This window comes from Herpailurus yagouaroundi, unplaced genomic scaffold (assembly GCF_014898765.1).
Source record: "Herpailurus yagouaroundi ecotype Mexico unplaced genomic scaffold, PumYag 141, whole genome shotgun sequence".
NCBI lineage: Eukaryota > Metazoa > Chordata > Mammalia > Carnivora > Felidae > Herpailurus > Herpailurus yagouaroundi.
The window spans coordinates 34603416-34620514 of NW_024412396.1; the positions used below are offsets into that span (position 1 = coordinate 34603416).

The following is a 17099-nucleotide window of genomic DNA, read 5'->3' on the forward strand; positions in this document are numbered from 1 at the left end:
AAATCTTTTTACTATCTAGGAGGGCAGGCTCCCTTCCACCACTGCCATATTGTTCATTATCTTCAGAATTGTCATGGCTTTTCTTGGCCTTTTGATCTTCCAAATACACATTAAAATTTAGCTTTTAAAAGATTTTGTTGGTAATTTTATGGGAATTGATCCAGTTTTGATTGGTTTTATTTGGAGAGACTTGTATCTTTATCATACTATTATCTTTTTAGCCAAGATTTTGTGGAAGATATAGTGAGATGATGAATGAAAATAGCTTAATCTTGTGTCCAGAATTTGGTACTCAATAACTGTTTATCATCATTATCCATTACTAATACTAGTAGAATACCTTGAGATCCTCTCATGATGATGGTCAAGTGGCATTATATTTGAAAACAGTGCATTTGTTGCTGTAGTTTTATGCAGCCAAGAAGAAAAAAAAAAAAACCAGTGTATTTCTTTCATTTAAAAATAAGAGTTGAGAATATGCTAATTATTAAGCAGTGCTGTAGAATTTTGAATACACTTCGTGGTTTCTAAATTGTATATCAATTTTCAACTCAGAGTACAGAATAAAGGCTAATTACCCTCCTACATAAGGATGTTTTAGAACGAGGAGAAAAAGACAGTGTATTAAAAAAAATAGGTAAAAGACATGTCTAGATAGTTAACACACAGAAAAGAAATACAAATGGCCCATATACATATAAAAAGGTGGTCAATATCATTGGTAATAAGAAAAAAATCACTGAAACCTCATTTTTACTGATTAGATTGGTAAAACTAAAAGTTTGATAATGCCATTGTGTAGAAAACTTTGGGGAAATGGGAATTCTCATATCTTCTTGTGATTAGTGTACAATAACATAACCCTGTAGAGGGAAATTTGGCAATATGTATTCAAATAAAAAATGCAGTTAACCCTTTAAACAGCAGTCCCACTTTTAGGAAATTGTTCTGTCGATAATCTGTAGACATGATTTAAGTCAAGATTATGTTTGATGACTCAGGGGAAGGGAACTAGGTGGACGGGACATGGCTAGGAAAGGAGATTTAATACTCATTATCTTTCTTGTGTACCTTTTTGAATTCTGACCCATTTGAATGATTACACATTTAACAAATCAATTTTAAAGTGTTTACTTTTTTCTTCCCCAGTATTTCTATCTCCATATTGTCTTCATTTCAACCCCCCTACTTTTTTTTTTATCCTTCCATTGCTTTTTACAGGCTGTGATCTTTTGTGCTAAAAAGCTGCTCTTGATATCTTGTCAGTTAAAGTGCTTCCTTTCTGTTACATGGCCTACCCAGCTTGTGTTTGCATTTGATCTTCAGCTGTATATTCAGCTGTGTCTTCCTATCAATATTAGAAAAGCGAGCTTCTGATTTCTTTGGGGCCTACTTCAGAGTCAGAGCTATTTTAATGGCCTGAGGCTTTCTGCAGGCTAGTCTTGAAACTTAGCAGCTAGAAGAAGTTCAAGAGCCAGGGAAGTTAGGGCTCCATTTCTTCCCCTCCATTTAAATTCTGTTAATCTCTAAATGAGCTTATTTCATTGTTTTACATTACCTTTATATGGGTAATTATAAGCACCATTTGTCTTGTTTTATTTTAGGCAAGAGTGTGTACCCCAGTGCCTACCCCACAACCAACTCCTCCTCGTTCACCTTCATCACCTCCTAAGGAGAGTGTGTTGGTAAAAACTCCAGATTCTTCTCCCTATGATTCAGATCATGATTTAGCTATTCCTGTGAAAGAAATATTTGCTGAAAAAGGTAGAAACCTTATTTCTATAACTTAGTTTTAATCTAATAACTACTAAATAAGATTTCATGGTTTATTTTATGTTTTATGGATTAATATGTACATACCTACTGTTTACTAGGTTTTAGTAAATCATTTTTTCTTGTAAAGAGACAAAGAATTTGGTTTCTTAATTTCCTAGTGGTACCTGGCTGGCTCAGTCAGTAGAGCATGCAACTCTTGATCTCAGGGTCGTGAGTTTGAGCCCCATGTTGGGCAAAGAAATTACTTAAAAAAAACAAAAACAAAAAACTATTAAAAAAAAGAGTATGTGATCTAATGCACACTTATACTGCTTTTAAGTTCATGGTAGTATTAAAAGTGATATCTTTTCAAGATTGTTTTCTTATCCTTTACTAAATAAACCTGAGAATTTCCCCATTATTAGCCATTATTATTATTATTAATTATTATCACCATTATTTGTATGCCAAAATATTAAGAGATTCCTGAAACAACATATCTTGTTGTTTCCTATGGAGTGTTTATTGACTTTTATCTTTTCCTTTCTCTTTAAACAAAAAATCTTTAGGAAATGATATGTCTGCCATCACACTTGTTAATACTCCAACAGTTACTCCTGCTACTACACCTCCTCCTGCAGCAGCTCTTACCCCAACTTTGTCAGAGATTTCCATTGAGAAATTGAAGATCTCAGGCCCAGGGCGTCCTAAGCCATGGAGTGATGGAGACCTGCCCCTGGAAGAAGAGAATCCTAACTCTCTTCAAGAAGAACTTCACCCAAGAGCTATGTAAATGATAACATATTTACTTTCAGTAACTGCATTTCATCTTAAGTTGACATATGTGACCCATTAAAAACATCAGAAATGATAAATGAAGTTTTATAAACCATAAGCTACTTTATACTTTAGTAGAAGTTTCATAAACTTCAAGTTTTTAAAAAATTCACCAAATTTATTTATACCTTCAATTATCATTTTAAAAGATCTTTTTATGAAACAGATTAAAGGTATATATTGTTATAATATTGTTAGTAAAATAGAAAATGATTTCTCCCCAGAGTGAATGAATCTTCATTTACAATGACCCAGTTAACTTTTATATCACCTTGTAAATTTGTTGTAGAGATGGTACAACTTTCAAGATGGCCTATGATTAAAGCATGAAAACAATTTTGGAAAAATAAATCTTGGTAATTACAGTAGTGCAGATTATAGAAATACTTTGCTAAAGGAGCTCTTTGAATCTGTTTTTTATATAAAAATTAATATAGGCTTTCAGTGACCTAATAAGTTCACGATATGTCTTTTTCTTCTTAGTGTAATGTCTGTGGCCAAGGATGAAGAACCTGAGAGTGTGGATTTCCCTGCTCAGCCTGCACCTCCAGAACCTCCAGTTCCTTTTATGCCACTTTCTGCTGCCACCAATGTCCCTTCCCTCATACAGATACCAGCTTCTGATTCATCAACAACTGAGAGCAGCTTGAGTATTACTGTCACTGAAACTGAGACTTTAGATAGACCCCTCTCTGAAGGAGAGATTTTACTTAACTGTGGTCAAAAAATGGCTCCCAAGAGTAAGTTAACTTGTATCAATTGATTTCACTGGTTAGATTATGATAATTCCCAAGTAATAGTTTTCTGTGTCAAGTCTTTTTTCTTAATTTTCAAGATTAAACATGGTATAATAGAAAGAATATGGACTTTGCAAGTTAACTCTTCTGTGCCTTAACTTCAGAAAGTAAAATCTTGGTCATAAATCTCACCTTCCAGAAATAATACCACTCTTAATAGTTGGAAATATACCCTTCCAGTCTTTTTCTTTTCTATTGCATATGTAGATACCTAAATACATGTGTATGTGTATTTTTAGCTTTAAAAATAGAATCATACTATATAAATTGTTTTTAAACTGCATTTTTTTTAACCTAATAATATATGGTGGACATCTTTCTATATCAACACATGTAGCTGTACCTCAGTTTTTTAGTTGTGTGTAGTCTGTTAAAACAATGCCATGGTGGTCGGCATGTAGATTGTTTTCAGTGTTTCCATATTATACAGAACTCTCTGATGACCCTTCTTACACACATACACATATGTGTGTACACTTAGTACACTTTGTACACCTATTTGATAATTTCCGTAGAATACGTGCCTAGAGGGACACGTTAGGTGGCTCAGTTGGTTAAGTGATGGAGCGGCTCAGGTCATGATCTCATGGTTCCTGAGTTCAAGCCCCATGTTGGGCTCTGTGCTGACAGCTCAGAGCCTGAAGCCTGCTTTGGATTCTGTGCCTCCCAATCTCTCTTCACCTCCCCCGCTTGTGTGCTGTCTCCCTCTCTCTCTCAGAAATAAACATTTAAAAAAATTTTTTTTTAGGGGCACCTGGGTGGCTCAGTTGGTTGAGCGACCGACTTTGGCTCAGGTCATGATCTCGCAGTTTGTGAGTTCGAGCCCCATGTCGGGTTCTGTGCTGACAGCTCAGAGCCTGGAGCCTACTTCAGATTCTGTGTCTCCCCCTCTCTCTACCCCTCCCCTGCTCACTCTCTGTGTCTCTCTGTCTTTCAATAATAAATAAATGTTAAAAAATAAATAAGTAAATAAATTTTTTAAAAAAGAATACATGCCTAGAGGTGCCTGGCTGCCTCAGTTGGTTAAGCATCCAACTTTTTTTTTTTTTTTAAGTTTATTTTGAGAGAGAGAGAAACAGAGAGCATGAGCAGGGGAGGAGCAGGGAGAGAGAGAGAGAGAGAGAGAGAGAGAGAGAATCCCAAGCAGGCTCCACACTGTCAACACGGAGCCTGATGTGGGCCTCGAACTCACAAACCACAAGCTCATGACCTAAGCTGAAACCAAGAGTCAGATGCTTAACTGACTTAGCCACCCAGGTGCCCCAAGCATCTGACTCTTGATTTCAGCTCGGGTCATGATTTCACGGTTCATGGGATTGAGCCCTGCATCAATCAAATATTAAAATAAAAACTTTTAAATAAATAATAATAAAAAAAGAATACAAACCTAGAAGTGGAATTGCTAAAGCAGAGTATGCACCTTTAAAATACTGATACATTTAAAAAAAAAATACTGATACATTGCCAACTTGCTCTTTAGAAAGGTTACTCAGTTTTTTGTTTGTTTTTAATGTTTATTTATTTTGAGATGGTGATAGAGTGAGCAGTGAAGGGACAGAGAGAGAGACAGAGAGACGAAGAGAGAAAAAATACCAAGCAGGCTCCGTGCTGCCAGCACAGAGCCTGATGCGAGGCTTGAACCCACGAACTATGAGATCATGAACTGAGCCAAAATTAAGAGTTGTGCACTTAACTGACTGAGCCACCCAGGGGCCTGAAAGGTTAATCAGTTTTTAATTTTAATCCATTTTAATTACATCAGTAGTATTTAGGAGTGCCTCTCAATTTCAAGTGTCTCAAGTTATGACCAGTTGGTAGGTAAAACAAGACTCTCATCTTTGTTATAAAATATACTTAAAAAAAAAACTGGTGAGATTGAGTAGCTTGTGAATTATTATTTAAGAGAAGTATATTTTTTGTATAAGTTTAAATATAATGGCTTTATGGTCAGATTATTTACTAAATTTATGTTTCTTCTGTTTTCTGAATTTTTATGTTGTAATTCCTAGTTTTAGGAGATGGACGACTGTGTCTGACAAACCTAAACGATAGCTTATCCAGTACTCTGCATGATGCCCTTGAAATGGTAAGAAATTATCGCCGCCCCCCCCCATTGAATTCTGACACAAAGAGTATTTTGATACACTTGTTGCCATTGATTAGGGTTTTTCTCAAATATTTGAGTTATAAGTATAAAATTTAACAGAATATCCACGAAGGAATTTAAGATTTCTTGCACATTTCATTATCATATTTGCACATTTAATTATCATAATTGTGAGAATGAAAACTATTAATCTCCGTGGCTCCAGTAGTTCAAAAATACACAGGTAATGTAATTATATGATGAAAATCTAGCTCAGTACAAATTGTCATGTGGATATATTGCCTTTACAATATTTCAAACAGGATATTATCTGTTTAAACCAGCTTTCTTATAATATATTTGTTATTTTCCCCTAACCAGGATTATAATTCTTTGCTCTAAAAATAATTCAATTCATTGGCATAAGAAAAAGAAACTGAAATAGGACACAGTGGGTGGTACCATCACTTCCTAGTTATTACATAGCACTATGGAATAAAAAATAGGCATTGAAAAATATAATTATTACAATATATGTAATATCAATTCATATTATATGTAATATCAATTATCACATACATAAATATCATACAGAAATGATAATAGGAACTTTCTTTTGAAATACTATGATGGAATAGAAATCTTTCCTTTTTATATATATTTTCAGCAATCTAAGCAAGGACAGGTAATTGTACTCAACTCTCATCTATGTTTATCTATAGCATTGCTGATATTGTTACTCTTTTTTTTTAAAAAGTTTGATGATTTTGGACATAGGTATACATCTGTAAAGCCATTACTGCAATCAAGATAATGACTATATCCTCATCCATCATTCCCCAAAGTGTCCTCATGCCCTTTTGTAATCCCTCCTCCTCATCTCCTATGAGTCCTCTCATCCACCACGTCTACCACAACTGTTGGTCTACTTTCTGTAACTGTAGATTAGTTTGCATTTTCCAAAACAACAGAAATGGATATCTTTTTTTCCTGGTTGCTTTAACTCAGTATCATTATTTTGAGATTCATCTGTATTATAGTGTGTATCATAGTTCATTCCCTTTTTTTTTCTTTTTTCTTTTCTTTTTTGAGAGAGAGTGTGAGGTGACAGAGGGAAGAGGGAGAGGGAATCTTAAGCAGGCTCCATGCTCAGCACAGAACCCGGCACAGGGGTCAGTCTCACCACTGTGAGATCGTGACCTGAGCCAAAATCAAGAGTCGGATGCTTAGCTGATTGAACCACCCAGTCACCCCTATTGGGGTGAACTATTGTTCATTCCTTTTTATTGCTGAGTAGTAATATGTTGGATGGTTGTACCACAACTTTTCCATTTACCTGTCACTGGACATTTGGATTTATTCCAGTTTTGACTATTACAAATAAAGCAACTATAAACATCTGTGTATAAGTTTTGTATGGACATATGCTTTCATTTCTCTTGGGCAAATACCTAGGAGTGGAATGGATGGATAATGTGGTAGGTGTATGGTAAACTTTTTAAGAAAAGCTGTTTAATTTGATCTGCTAATTTTTTTTTAACATTTATTTATTTTCAAAAGACAGAGTGCGAGTGGGGGAGGGGCAGAGAGCGAGAGGGAGATAAAGAACAGGAAGCAGCCTCCAGGCTCTCGGCTGTCAGCACAGAGCCCAACGCGGGGCTCAGACCCACCAACAGTGAGATCATGACCTGAGCTGAAGTCAGACGGTTAACCAACTGAGCCACCCAGGTGCCCCTGATCTGCTAAAATTTTGTGTTGACTTTTTTGCATCCATGTTTTATAGGAATTACATTTTACAGGAATTTGCAAAGAGTTTTGGACTTCGCTCAAACATATAGTTAAGTTACCTAAAGACAGTTTTTACCCTTTTGAGTCTTGTTTTGAAGATTCATTGGGCAAGAGCAGTACTCACTCCCCACTTTGGAGGCAAGACCCTTCTATGCACTCCAACCAGTGCCTTAAATGTAGTTTCCCAGCCCGCCTGGTGGGAACAGCTGTTATTCCAGCCTGTGTACACGCCCTGGGCACTATTAGAGCCAATCGTTTCTCATGTGTTTTTTCATCCAGCCTCATGTGGTTACCCTGCATGCATGTGCTGATCAGTATTTAGTGCTCCAAGGGCACCCTCTGCAGATCTCCAGAGTTCTCTCCCTGTGCAGCTTTCACTTTTCTGGTAGCCTGTCTTATGAACCCCCTGCTGTCTCGGCTTCCTTGGAGTTTCAGTCCTGTCTTCTCAGCTCAGGAGCCACTGAGCTCTGCCAGGGTTCTCCCGCCTGTGCTGCAGGCTGGAAACTTTCACAGGCAGTAATCTGGAGCAGCCGCACGTTTCTCCTGATTTGTTTTCCATCTCTCAGGAATCACTGTCTTTTGCCACCTGATGTCCCATGTCTTGAAATGAAATTTTTCATATACTTCATCTACTTTTTAGTAGTTTCAAGGGGTTGGGTAAATCTGGAAGTAAAGTCTGGTGGCATTTTTGTCTTTCCATTTGTGTCATTATACATGACCATAATGAAAACAAAGAGATTGGTACATTTTTGAAAAGTCCTTCTATCCCTTTATAATCATGATGCTAGAAGTTCCTTTAAAGCAGCCACTTGAAGTGATGTAAGGTAGAATGTGTATTAAATCACCAGGGGAACTTTTTAAAAAGTATGCCTGCTGGTTCCATCCTCTGATACGTGGATTCGGTAGGTCATGTGGGTTGTACGGTGTGCATGTTTGTGAGCAGTTAGAAGCCTAGACCTGTATATTTTGAAAAAGTTCCCAGTGTTCTCACGTGCATCCTTTGTTATATGCGACTACTCACTTCACAGATGAAGTTGAGTGAGGTTAAATGACTTGTCCATGTCACATAGCTATTTAGTGACAGATCCACAGCTCTCTCTCTCTCTGTTATTTATATAATAAATAAATATAAACAAATAAATATTTAATATTTATTCTTATATTATAAACATTATATATATTATTATATATAATACTATAAAATACTATATATAATTATATATATGTGCAATTATATATGTATAAATATATAATACATATAATATATAACATAAGTATATAAACAAATATATCAAATAAATATTAAATATTTATAATTATTATTTAAAATATTTAAAATATTAAATAAATAAAATATTTATTATATAAACAATTTATTATTTATATTTATAATATAAATTATTATATAAATAATATTTATTATGTATTTATAATTATATATTTATTATTATATATTATATAAATAATATAATGAGACCTTTTCATTTTAAGATGATAATTGTAAATTTTAAGTTCTAATAAGAGGCTTTCTAAATCCTAAAGCTGAAGTTACAAGGGGCTAGGTGTGTGTGGTGGGGCATTGCTCAAGTCCAACAGACAGCTTTGTGGGCTAGGTAACATCTTCCTACTATTAAAGATACTTAATACTTAATATCTCTACAGTATAAAGATGCTTAATCTGGAAATTAATGTACCCAAGTGATAAAATTTGTTAAAAACAATTTACCCTGTACAGGGGGTAAAATAACGCATTAAGGAGAGTTTTTGTAAGATTTTAATGGAACAGTTACTTCTCTAACAGTAATTATTTATTGTAAGTAATTAAGTCCATTATGAAGAGAGTGGAAATCACTTTTATGAAATAATATGTGGGGAAGGCATAAATGAGATGTCTTTATTTTCAGAGAAGCATTAAACTGATATTTGGCTTACTTACTATGTCATTATGGCATTTTTATCCATTCTTAGAACTTTATCATGGTGCCAGAGCATGTTTAAGTTTGTTTAAAGTAAATGGTTAAACCAAACCAGGGCTAAATGAAAACACCTTTTCTTTTTCTACATTTGAAACTGAACTCTAATTTGGTATTTTTGCTAAGCCTAAATTAAATGTCTACAAATTCATAATGAAGTCAAATGCAGAAATACCATCTTGAAAAACCAAGAAAAACTTGAAGTCATGTCACCAAGAGACATTTATTTACATACAGCTGGGGGATAAAGACTTATGGCAATCTAGAGTTAATAAACTTTGTTTCATTAATAGTAAAATAAGTAAAAAATACTATTGATGGAAGTAAAACTCTTGTTAATAGTTGTATTTACAGAGGAATCCAGTTTCTCTGACTCTGAGGCCCACACTGCCCTTCATCTTTGGGATGGGTCATATTTGAAGCACCAGGAAGCCTAGTCTGGGTACTCCAGGGAGGGCTGCAGTACCTGCTCCCTAGCCAAGTACCAGAGATCAGCCCTTTTGGAAGGGACACTCGAAGGTCTATAGGCGCCTTAGCATATTTCTGCAGGTTTTTATTTTCGCCTGTGGTCCAGGCTGTAGTGTTAAGATGGTGCTTCGCCCCCATTACCACACTGTGGTGTTGCTTCAGGTGCTGCATAAATAGGAAGCAGGAAACTGTGAGCCAGAAACTTGATGGTCCTATATAAAACATCTGTGAATCATTTAAACTCAATCCCTTGGGACAGGGGGTCCAATTTTCATGCTTATTATAATAAACCTCCAGTTTAATTGTAATCAAATGACTTTATGGTGGTGTTTCTGTTTGAGGCAAACTAGAGGGTTGTTAGTATAGTCAAATGGAAATGAGAACTAAATGAAAATAGAGTCTGCCTTCTTTCCATAATGTGCTAATAGGCCATTTTCATGATAACTACTACTACGTTTTATTAATCATAAATCAAGAAAAATACAATTGCTTGATAGGGTTTCTTTGCCTTATTCATTGTCTTTATATTTCATTCAGGAAGACGATCCTCCCAGCGAAGGACAAGTGATTAGGATGCCCCATAAAAAGACTCCTACAGATGGAATTCTTTCTCTTCTTGCCAAAATGACCCAGGAGTCATTAGTTTCGCAGCAAGCAGTCTACCCTTCAGAGGTACTTATTAACCTTAGTGATTTTTTTTTTCCTCTTGGTTTGATCCTAATACAGAAAAAAAAAAGCTTTTGTAACTTTGACCTGAAGTCAGAGCGCTACAATTTTACAGTTGAAAGGAATTCAGACTATCCGTTCTAACCCTCTTGTTCTCTAGTTGAAAAAAGCTGAAGCCCTTTTTTTTTTTAAATTTTTTTTTCAACGTTTATTTATTTTTGGGACAGAGAGAGACAGAGCATGAACGGGGGAGGGGCAGAGAGAGAGGGAGACACAGAATCGGAAACAGGCTCCAGGCTCTGAGCCATCAGCCCAGAGCCTGACGCGGGGCTCGAACTCACGGACCGCAAGATCGTGACCTGGCTGAAGTCGGAGGCTCAACCGACTGCGCCACCCAGGCGCCCCAGCTGAAGCCCTTTTAAATAATTTGTGAGGATCATTCATTCTTTCTCTTTTTCTTCACCCATTTACCGAATATTTACTAGATGCCAGACACATATAGTAAATATGTGAAGGAGATAGGACCCCTACCTTTAGTAAGGTTATAGTCATGTGGGGAGAAGAGGGATTAACGATTAATCAAAGTTGATAACTAATGAAAATATTTAGAAAGTGTTGAATATCTCGGTGTGATAGCACTTTAGATAAAGAGATAAGTCTGGAGAACGTGGTTGAACCAGATGATCATGAAGAACCTTTTAGGCTGTGGAAAGGCTTGGGCACTACTGTAGAGGCTATTAAGAGATTTTGGGCAAGGAGGTCATAAGCTAAGGAATATGGAGATTTTATAATCCAGTCCTGGTGTTTGGAGGGGAAGAGGGTGAAGGAATGAATCCTGGCCAGATTTTGCCTGCAACCTTTCACCCTAGCTGGGCCTTTGTGCTCCCTGATGTTACTCTGGGTACAAGTATCTGCAGCCTGGGTTGTTGCCAAGATCAATGGTACTTTGGAGTATGAGAGCACTTTGTGAATGGGCAAACTAAGGCTTCAGTCGGGTCATAGACTATAAGGTGTTAAATAGCTCAGCAATTACAAGCACCTAGAAAATTGATTCACAATAGAAAAGGTACTGTTTATTGCACAATATTTTATATGGTAGTGGCAGAGTAAAATAGGCACTGTGAAATATTTCTAATTAATTTCTAGGGGAAGTATATCTTCTATCATTCTATACTTTGCCCAAGAGTCTCTAAATGTTTTATATTGCAGAATACTCCTTTTCTGTTTAAAGGTTGTTGAGGTAATTGATGTTGCTCAAGAAAAGTCAGATTAGGGACCTAGAGGAGGTAGAGGTATACCAGAATTGGGGAAAATTGTAGAAAATCTTGAATGTTGAGCTAAGAAGTTAGATTTTATTTTACAGTCAGTAGAGCCATCAAAGATGTTTCAGCAGTGATTTCTTAATATATTCTAGTAAAAACACTTGGTTGAAATTAAATCCCATTTAAATGACAAACATGAGAGCCTTAGACTTTGGAATTTTTATTCAGTTCTTGATGAGCAAACTCATAGTTAGAATATTTCTGAGTTACAAAATGTGGTAGTGATTAGATATATCATTTTTAATCCAGAAAGAAAATAGAAGTCTTATTAATTCTTTCTAGTTTTTTTAAATGTTTATTTATATTTGAGAGAGAGAGAGAGAGACAGAGCACAAGTGGGGGAGGGGCAGAGAGGGAGGGAGAGAGAAAGAGAGAGAGAGAGAGAGAGGGAGACACAGACACAGACACAGAATCTGAAGCACGCTCCAGGATCTGAGCTCTCAGCACAGAGCCTGACGCAGGTCTTGAACCCACAAACCACGAGATCAAGACTTGAGCCAAAGTCATACACTTAAACAACTGAGACACTCAGGCGTCCCAATTCTTTTAAGTATTTAAATTTACTTCATATATTTGATAAAGAGATGTGTTTGTACTTGTATACTTTCCCAGGGAAAAAAACTTTATTAAATATGGTTAAAGTAGTCTTCTTCAACTTGTGTACTTATAAAAAATATAATTGTTCGGATAGGGGTAATGTTTCTATCATTTAAGGTATATTCTCATCATCACACTTGTTTAACTATAAATTTTACCCTGACAAGTTCAGACAATTTTCATTCATAAAGAATGAGAGGTAAATTTTCTATCATTTTAATTTTAAGCTCTATGAACAATGTGTGATGTGTGCCAATACTTAGTATAAATAATAATTTTTTTCTTATGTGTTTTGCTACCTAATTTGGAATTTGAAAAGCAGGTAATGGTTATTTAACTTCAAAAAAACAAGATTTTGGCAACAAAGCCTATTGCCAAATGCCTGATTAAATGAATTTTTACACCTGTTTTTCCATAGTGTGTATGTGGCATAATAAGCACTTTCTAAAATACCTTCCAAGCAGTCAAGTGGCGTGGACCATTGTACTTGACAAAGATTTGTTGTTTTGACTTGATTTTATTAGTTTTTTTAAGTTTATTTTTTTTTTTATTTTGAGAGAGAGAGAGCATGTGCATGCACACGCGCAAACAGGGGAGGGGCAGAGAGAGGTAGAATCCCAAGCGGGCTCTGCACTATCAGTGCAGAGACCAATGGAGAGCTCGATCCCACAAACCATGAGATTGTGACCTGAGCCGAAATCAAGAGTGGGACCCTCATCTGATTGAGCCAGCCAGGTGCCCCTTGACTTGATTTTAACACAGGGTTTGAAACCATTGTTTCTACCTTTTACAGGACTTGGAATACAGTGCAGGTGAACTTAGTGAAGGACAAAGGCCCAGGCTGACAGCAGCAGCAGAGAACATCCTACTGGGACATTCCGTCCCTGTGCAGCCACCTGCCAGTAATGCAGAGTCATTGGATCAAAAATATGCTCCTAACCCATTATCTCAGCAGTTTGACACAGTTACAGGTATACATCAAAATACTGCTTCTTAATGTATCATTTATTAGAATATTCACTTGAATCCCATCACACTTTTTTTGTATTGTTCTCATACTGAATGTTATGTTGTTTTGTATTATAATTACACTAGTGATCTTAATCTGAATTAAGAAAATAATTATTTTAAGTGCGGGCAAATTTTTTTTATTAAAAATTATCAAAAGTGCCATTATTAAAAAATTTAGTAATGACTTTTTGTGGAATATATACCAATATTTTCCCAAATGTGATTCAAGTGTCAATGTTAGTATTTGAAGGTGGTGCATGAGGTAATTTTGGTAGTATGCATTCACTTAAAAAATTTTAATAGTCATATATTTATTATACTACATATTAGACAAATATAATTAGAACATCAAAACTGTGACAGAACATGCCTTGTTTAGGACAGGTTAAATTAGATGATACTGTAGAAATTCACTCTTTACATTGTATGAATTTCTGACACATTGCTCAGTGCACTCATGACTATTTTAGAACCTCATTAGCTAAACTTTCTGCTATAATATTTTGGAAATAAAAATAGAACAGAGCATACCGAACACTAGCATATTCAGTGATTAGTTATGTGTTCACCAGCAACACTGAATTAGTAAATACTGACACATTGCTCCTAGGGGAGAATACAGGGCTAGGTTCCTGCAAGCCTCTGATCATAACATCTTTGTCAAATGACCACATCTGTGTTTTTGTGTTTCTGTTTAAATGAACTTATTATAATATATATTGTTGATGCATTAACATTGAGCTCAGGGTCCACAACACTGTAGCTCATGCCTAAACAAAGCTTATCCAATCCATGCATTTTCTAATGCCCATCACAGCTTTTGTGCACTTAGGGTATCAGATAGCTCTTTAGCAGTATGACTGGGGGCCACTTAAAACCACAAATCACCAACAAAGAAAATGCACAAAAATCTGAACAGAGCATACACAGACAGCAAAAATAAAAAACCAAAAAAAAACCAAACAAAAAAACCAACTTGTTTACAGTATAAGAGCTGAAATAAAGCAGAGCATCACCTTGTTCAACCTCAGCAGGTGAAGTGTATATTGGGTGATGCAAAAGTTTTTTACTGGTCTACACATATCTGTGAGTGACCACAAAAGCACTGTGACTATTGATTTTGGGGTTCCAAATAAATTTTATTGGGTAGATGAATTTGCAAATATGCAATCATCAGATTAATGAAGATCAAATATATTCTCATTTACTGGTTCTTCCATGCCCACTGCTGGATTCTCTTAAGTGAAAAGGACTTCTAGAGGTATGCATATTTCTCTGTAAATCAGAAAAGGAAATGCATGAAGTCAGAAAAACATTGTTGTAGGGTATTTAAAACCTCCATTTTATATTGAGTGAACACCTTTTGTCATTCAGAATTGAGAGATATTCAAGACGAAGTTTTCCAGGAGAATAAATATGAAGTAAGATTGGAGTTATTTCTCATTTTGTGCACATAGTGAGAGCATTAAATGTTTTACGTTCTCTTAAATTAGTAGGATCTAAAGTGGCATAGGAGCATCTGGGTGACTTACTTGGTTAAGCATCTGACTTTGTTTCAGGTCATGATCTCATGGTTCATGAGTTCAAGCTCCACGTCAGGCTCTGTGCTGACAGCTCAGAGCTTGTAGCCTGCTTCAGATTCTGTGTCTCCCTTTCTCTCAGCCCCTCTCCTACTCATGCTCTCTGTCTCTCTCCCTCAAAAATAAACAGTAAAAATTTTTTTAATGGCATAAAATGTGACTTTTTAAAGTTTTAATTTAAATTCCAGTTACTTAACATACAATGTAATATTAGTTTCAGGTGTACAATATAGAGATTCAATACTTCCATACAACACCTAGTGCTCATCACAAGTGCACTCCTTAATCACCATCACCTGTTTCACCTATTACCCACCCACCTCCCCTCTGGTAACCATCACTTTGTTCTCTATAAGTAGGAGTCTGTTTCTTTTTCTGAAAAAGAGTTTGCCTCTATTTTTCTTTCCCCCTTTGCTTGCTATATTTGTATCCAGCTAACTGTGCAGATTGCAGTTAAACAGAATTGACACTAGGTGGCTCTCACAGATCTCTTGAGAGCTGTTAGGTACTTGAGAACAACTAGGTACTTGTTAAATTATTATAGAATAAAACACATGAGGATATATCCTATTGGATATGTCCCTCCTAATACATCTGGTAGCACCTAGCATATTACGTACAGTAAAGTATATTTATAATAGTAGGTACAGTGTAGATATTTGCTTCATAGGAAAAAGTAGTAAGTAATGTGGCTTAACATTAAGATTGAGCATATAAATGAGGCAATATGGCAGAGTGTGGCTAAGAATTTGGGATTTTGGAGTTTCAGATATCAGTTTGAATTCCAACTTTGTGTATTTTGGGACAAGTAACTTAATATCTCCAAGCCCGAGTTTCTTCATCTATCAAGTGAGGATAATATTAGTATATTAGTTATCTATTGCTATATAACAAATCACCCCCAAACTTAGCAGCAGAAGACAGCAAGCATTTATTATCTCACATATTTCTGAAAGTCATGAATCTGGGAGTGTCTTAGCTGGGTAATTCTCAGGATCTCCTGTGAGGTTGCAGTCAAGCTGTTTTCTGGGGCTGAGGCTTCCACAAGGGTTGGAGTATCTTTTTTTCAGGCTCATTCACATGGCTGCTGGCAAGAGGCCTCATTTCCTCACTACATGAACCTTTGTATAGAGCTGCCTATGACATTGCAGCTGGCTTCTCCCAAAGCAGATGATATGAGAGAAAGTAAGCAATCAAAATGTAACCCACAGTGTCTTTTATAACCTAATCTCAAGTGACATGCCATCGTTTCTACCACATCCTATCAATAACACGGACCAATCCTGGAATAATGTAGTAGGGGACGACAGAAACTTATGAATACCAGGAGACAGGATTCAGGGGGCCATCTTGGAGGCTGGTTACCACAAATAGTATCCACCCCTTAAGGTTATTAGGGGTAGTAAATGACAACACATATAAAGTAGTCACCACAGTGACTAATTCGTAAGTGTTCTCTTTAATTCTTGGAGTATGTAAATATACCTTCTTACATGTACTTCATAGAAACAAACTATCCACAGTTGCCTAAAAGGACTATGCCCTGTTGAGAACTAACTTGTTCCTCTTGTTTCAAGTATTTTGCTACATAATGGTTACTAGAGAAGAATGAATACCATGTGTCATTATTTCTGTTGGCGGCTAATCTCATGCCTTTTATATATATATATATATTTTTTTTTTTTTTTTTTAGTGTTTAATTATTTTTGAAGGAGAGAGAGAGACAGAATGTGAGTGGGGAAGGGGCAGAAAGAGAGGGAGACACAGAATCCAAAGCAGGCTCCAGGCTCTGAGCTGTCAGCACAGAGCCTGATGTGAGGCTCAAACCCATGAGCCATGAGATCATGACCAGGGCCGAAGTTGAATGCTTAACCTAATGAGCCACCCAGGTGCCCTATACTGATTTTTTAAATAACTTTACCTACAGAGGCTCATCTATTCTTACTTTGCTCTCCCTACTCTGCACCTTTTTCAGAAATTGTCCTATTTGCAACCTCTATCCCCCTACCACTCTTCCTAATCCTGAGGTTCTCAGTTTGGGTTGAGTAACGAAAGATGCAAAATTAGCTTTGATGAAGTGTCTTAAAGCGCCTAGGGGCACCTGGGTGGCTCAGTCAGTTAAGCATCCAACTTCAGCTCGGGTCATGATCTCACGGTTTGTGGGTTCGATTCTCACGAAGGGCTCTGTGCTGACAGCTCAGGGCCTGGAGCCTGTTTTG

At 36.3% G+C, this 17099-nt stretch overlaps 1 protein-coding gene across 7 annotated transcripts in view; it reads left to right on the plus strand.

Annotated features, from left to right (window-relative positions):
• The window catches only part of KIAA0586 (KIAA0586 ortholog), a 112706-nt gene that overhangs the window by 52987 nt on the left and 42620 nt on the right, over positions 1 to 17099 (plus strand). For all 7 annotated transcript variants that reach the window (XM_040477274.1, XM_040477271.1, XM_040477268.1 and 4 more), the window contains exons 22-27: positions 1605 to 1764; positions 2325 to 2544; positions 3076 to 3332; positions 5399 to 5475; positions 10242 to 10376; positions 13083 to 13260. In XM_040477274.1, coding sequence (XP_040333208.1) covers positions 1605 to 1764; positions 2325 to 2544; positions 3076 to 3332; positions 5399 to 5475; positions 10242 to 10376; positions 13083 to 13260 — 1027 coding nt within the window. The remainder of the gene's footprint in view (positions 1 to 1604; positions 1765 to 2324; positions 2545 to 3075; positions 3333 to 5398; positions 5476 to 10241; positions 10377 to 13082; positions 13261 to 17099) is intronic.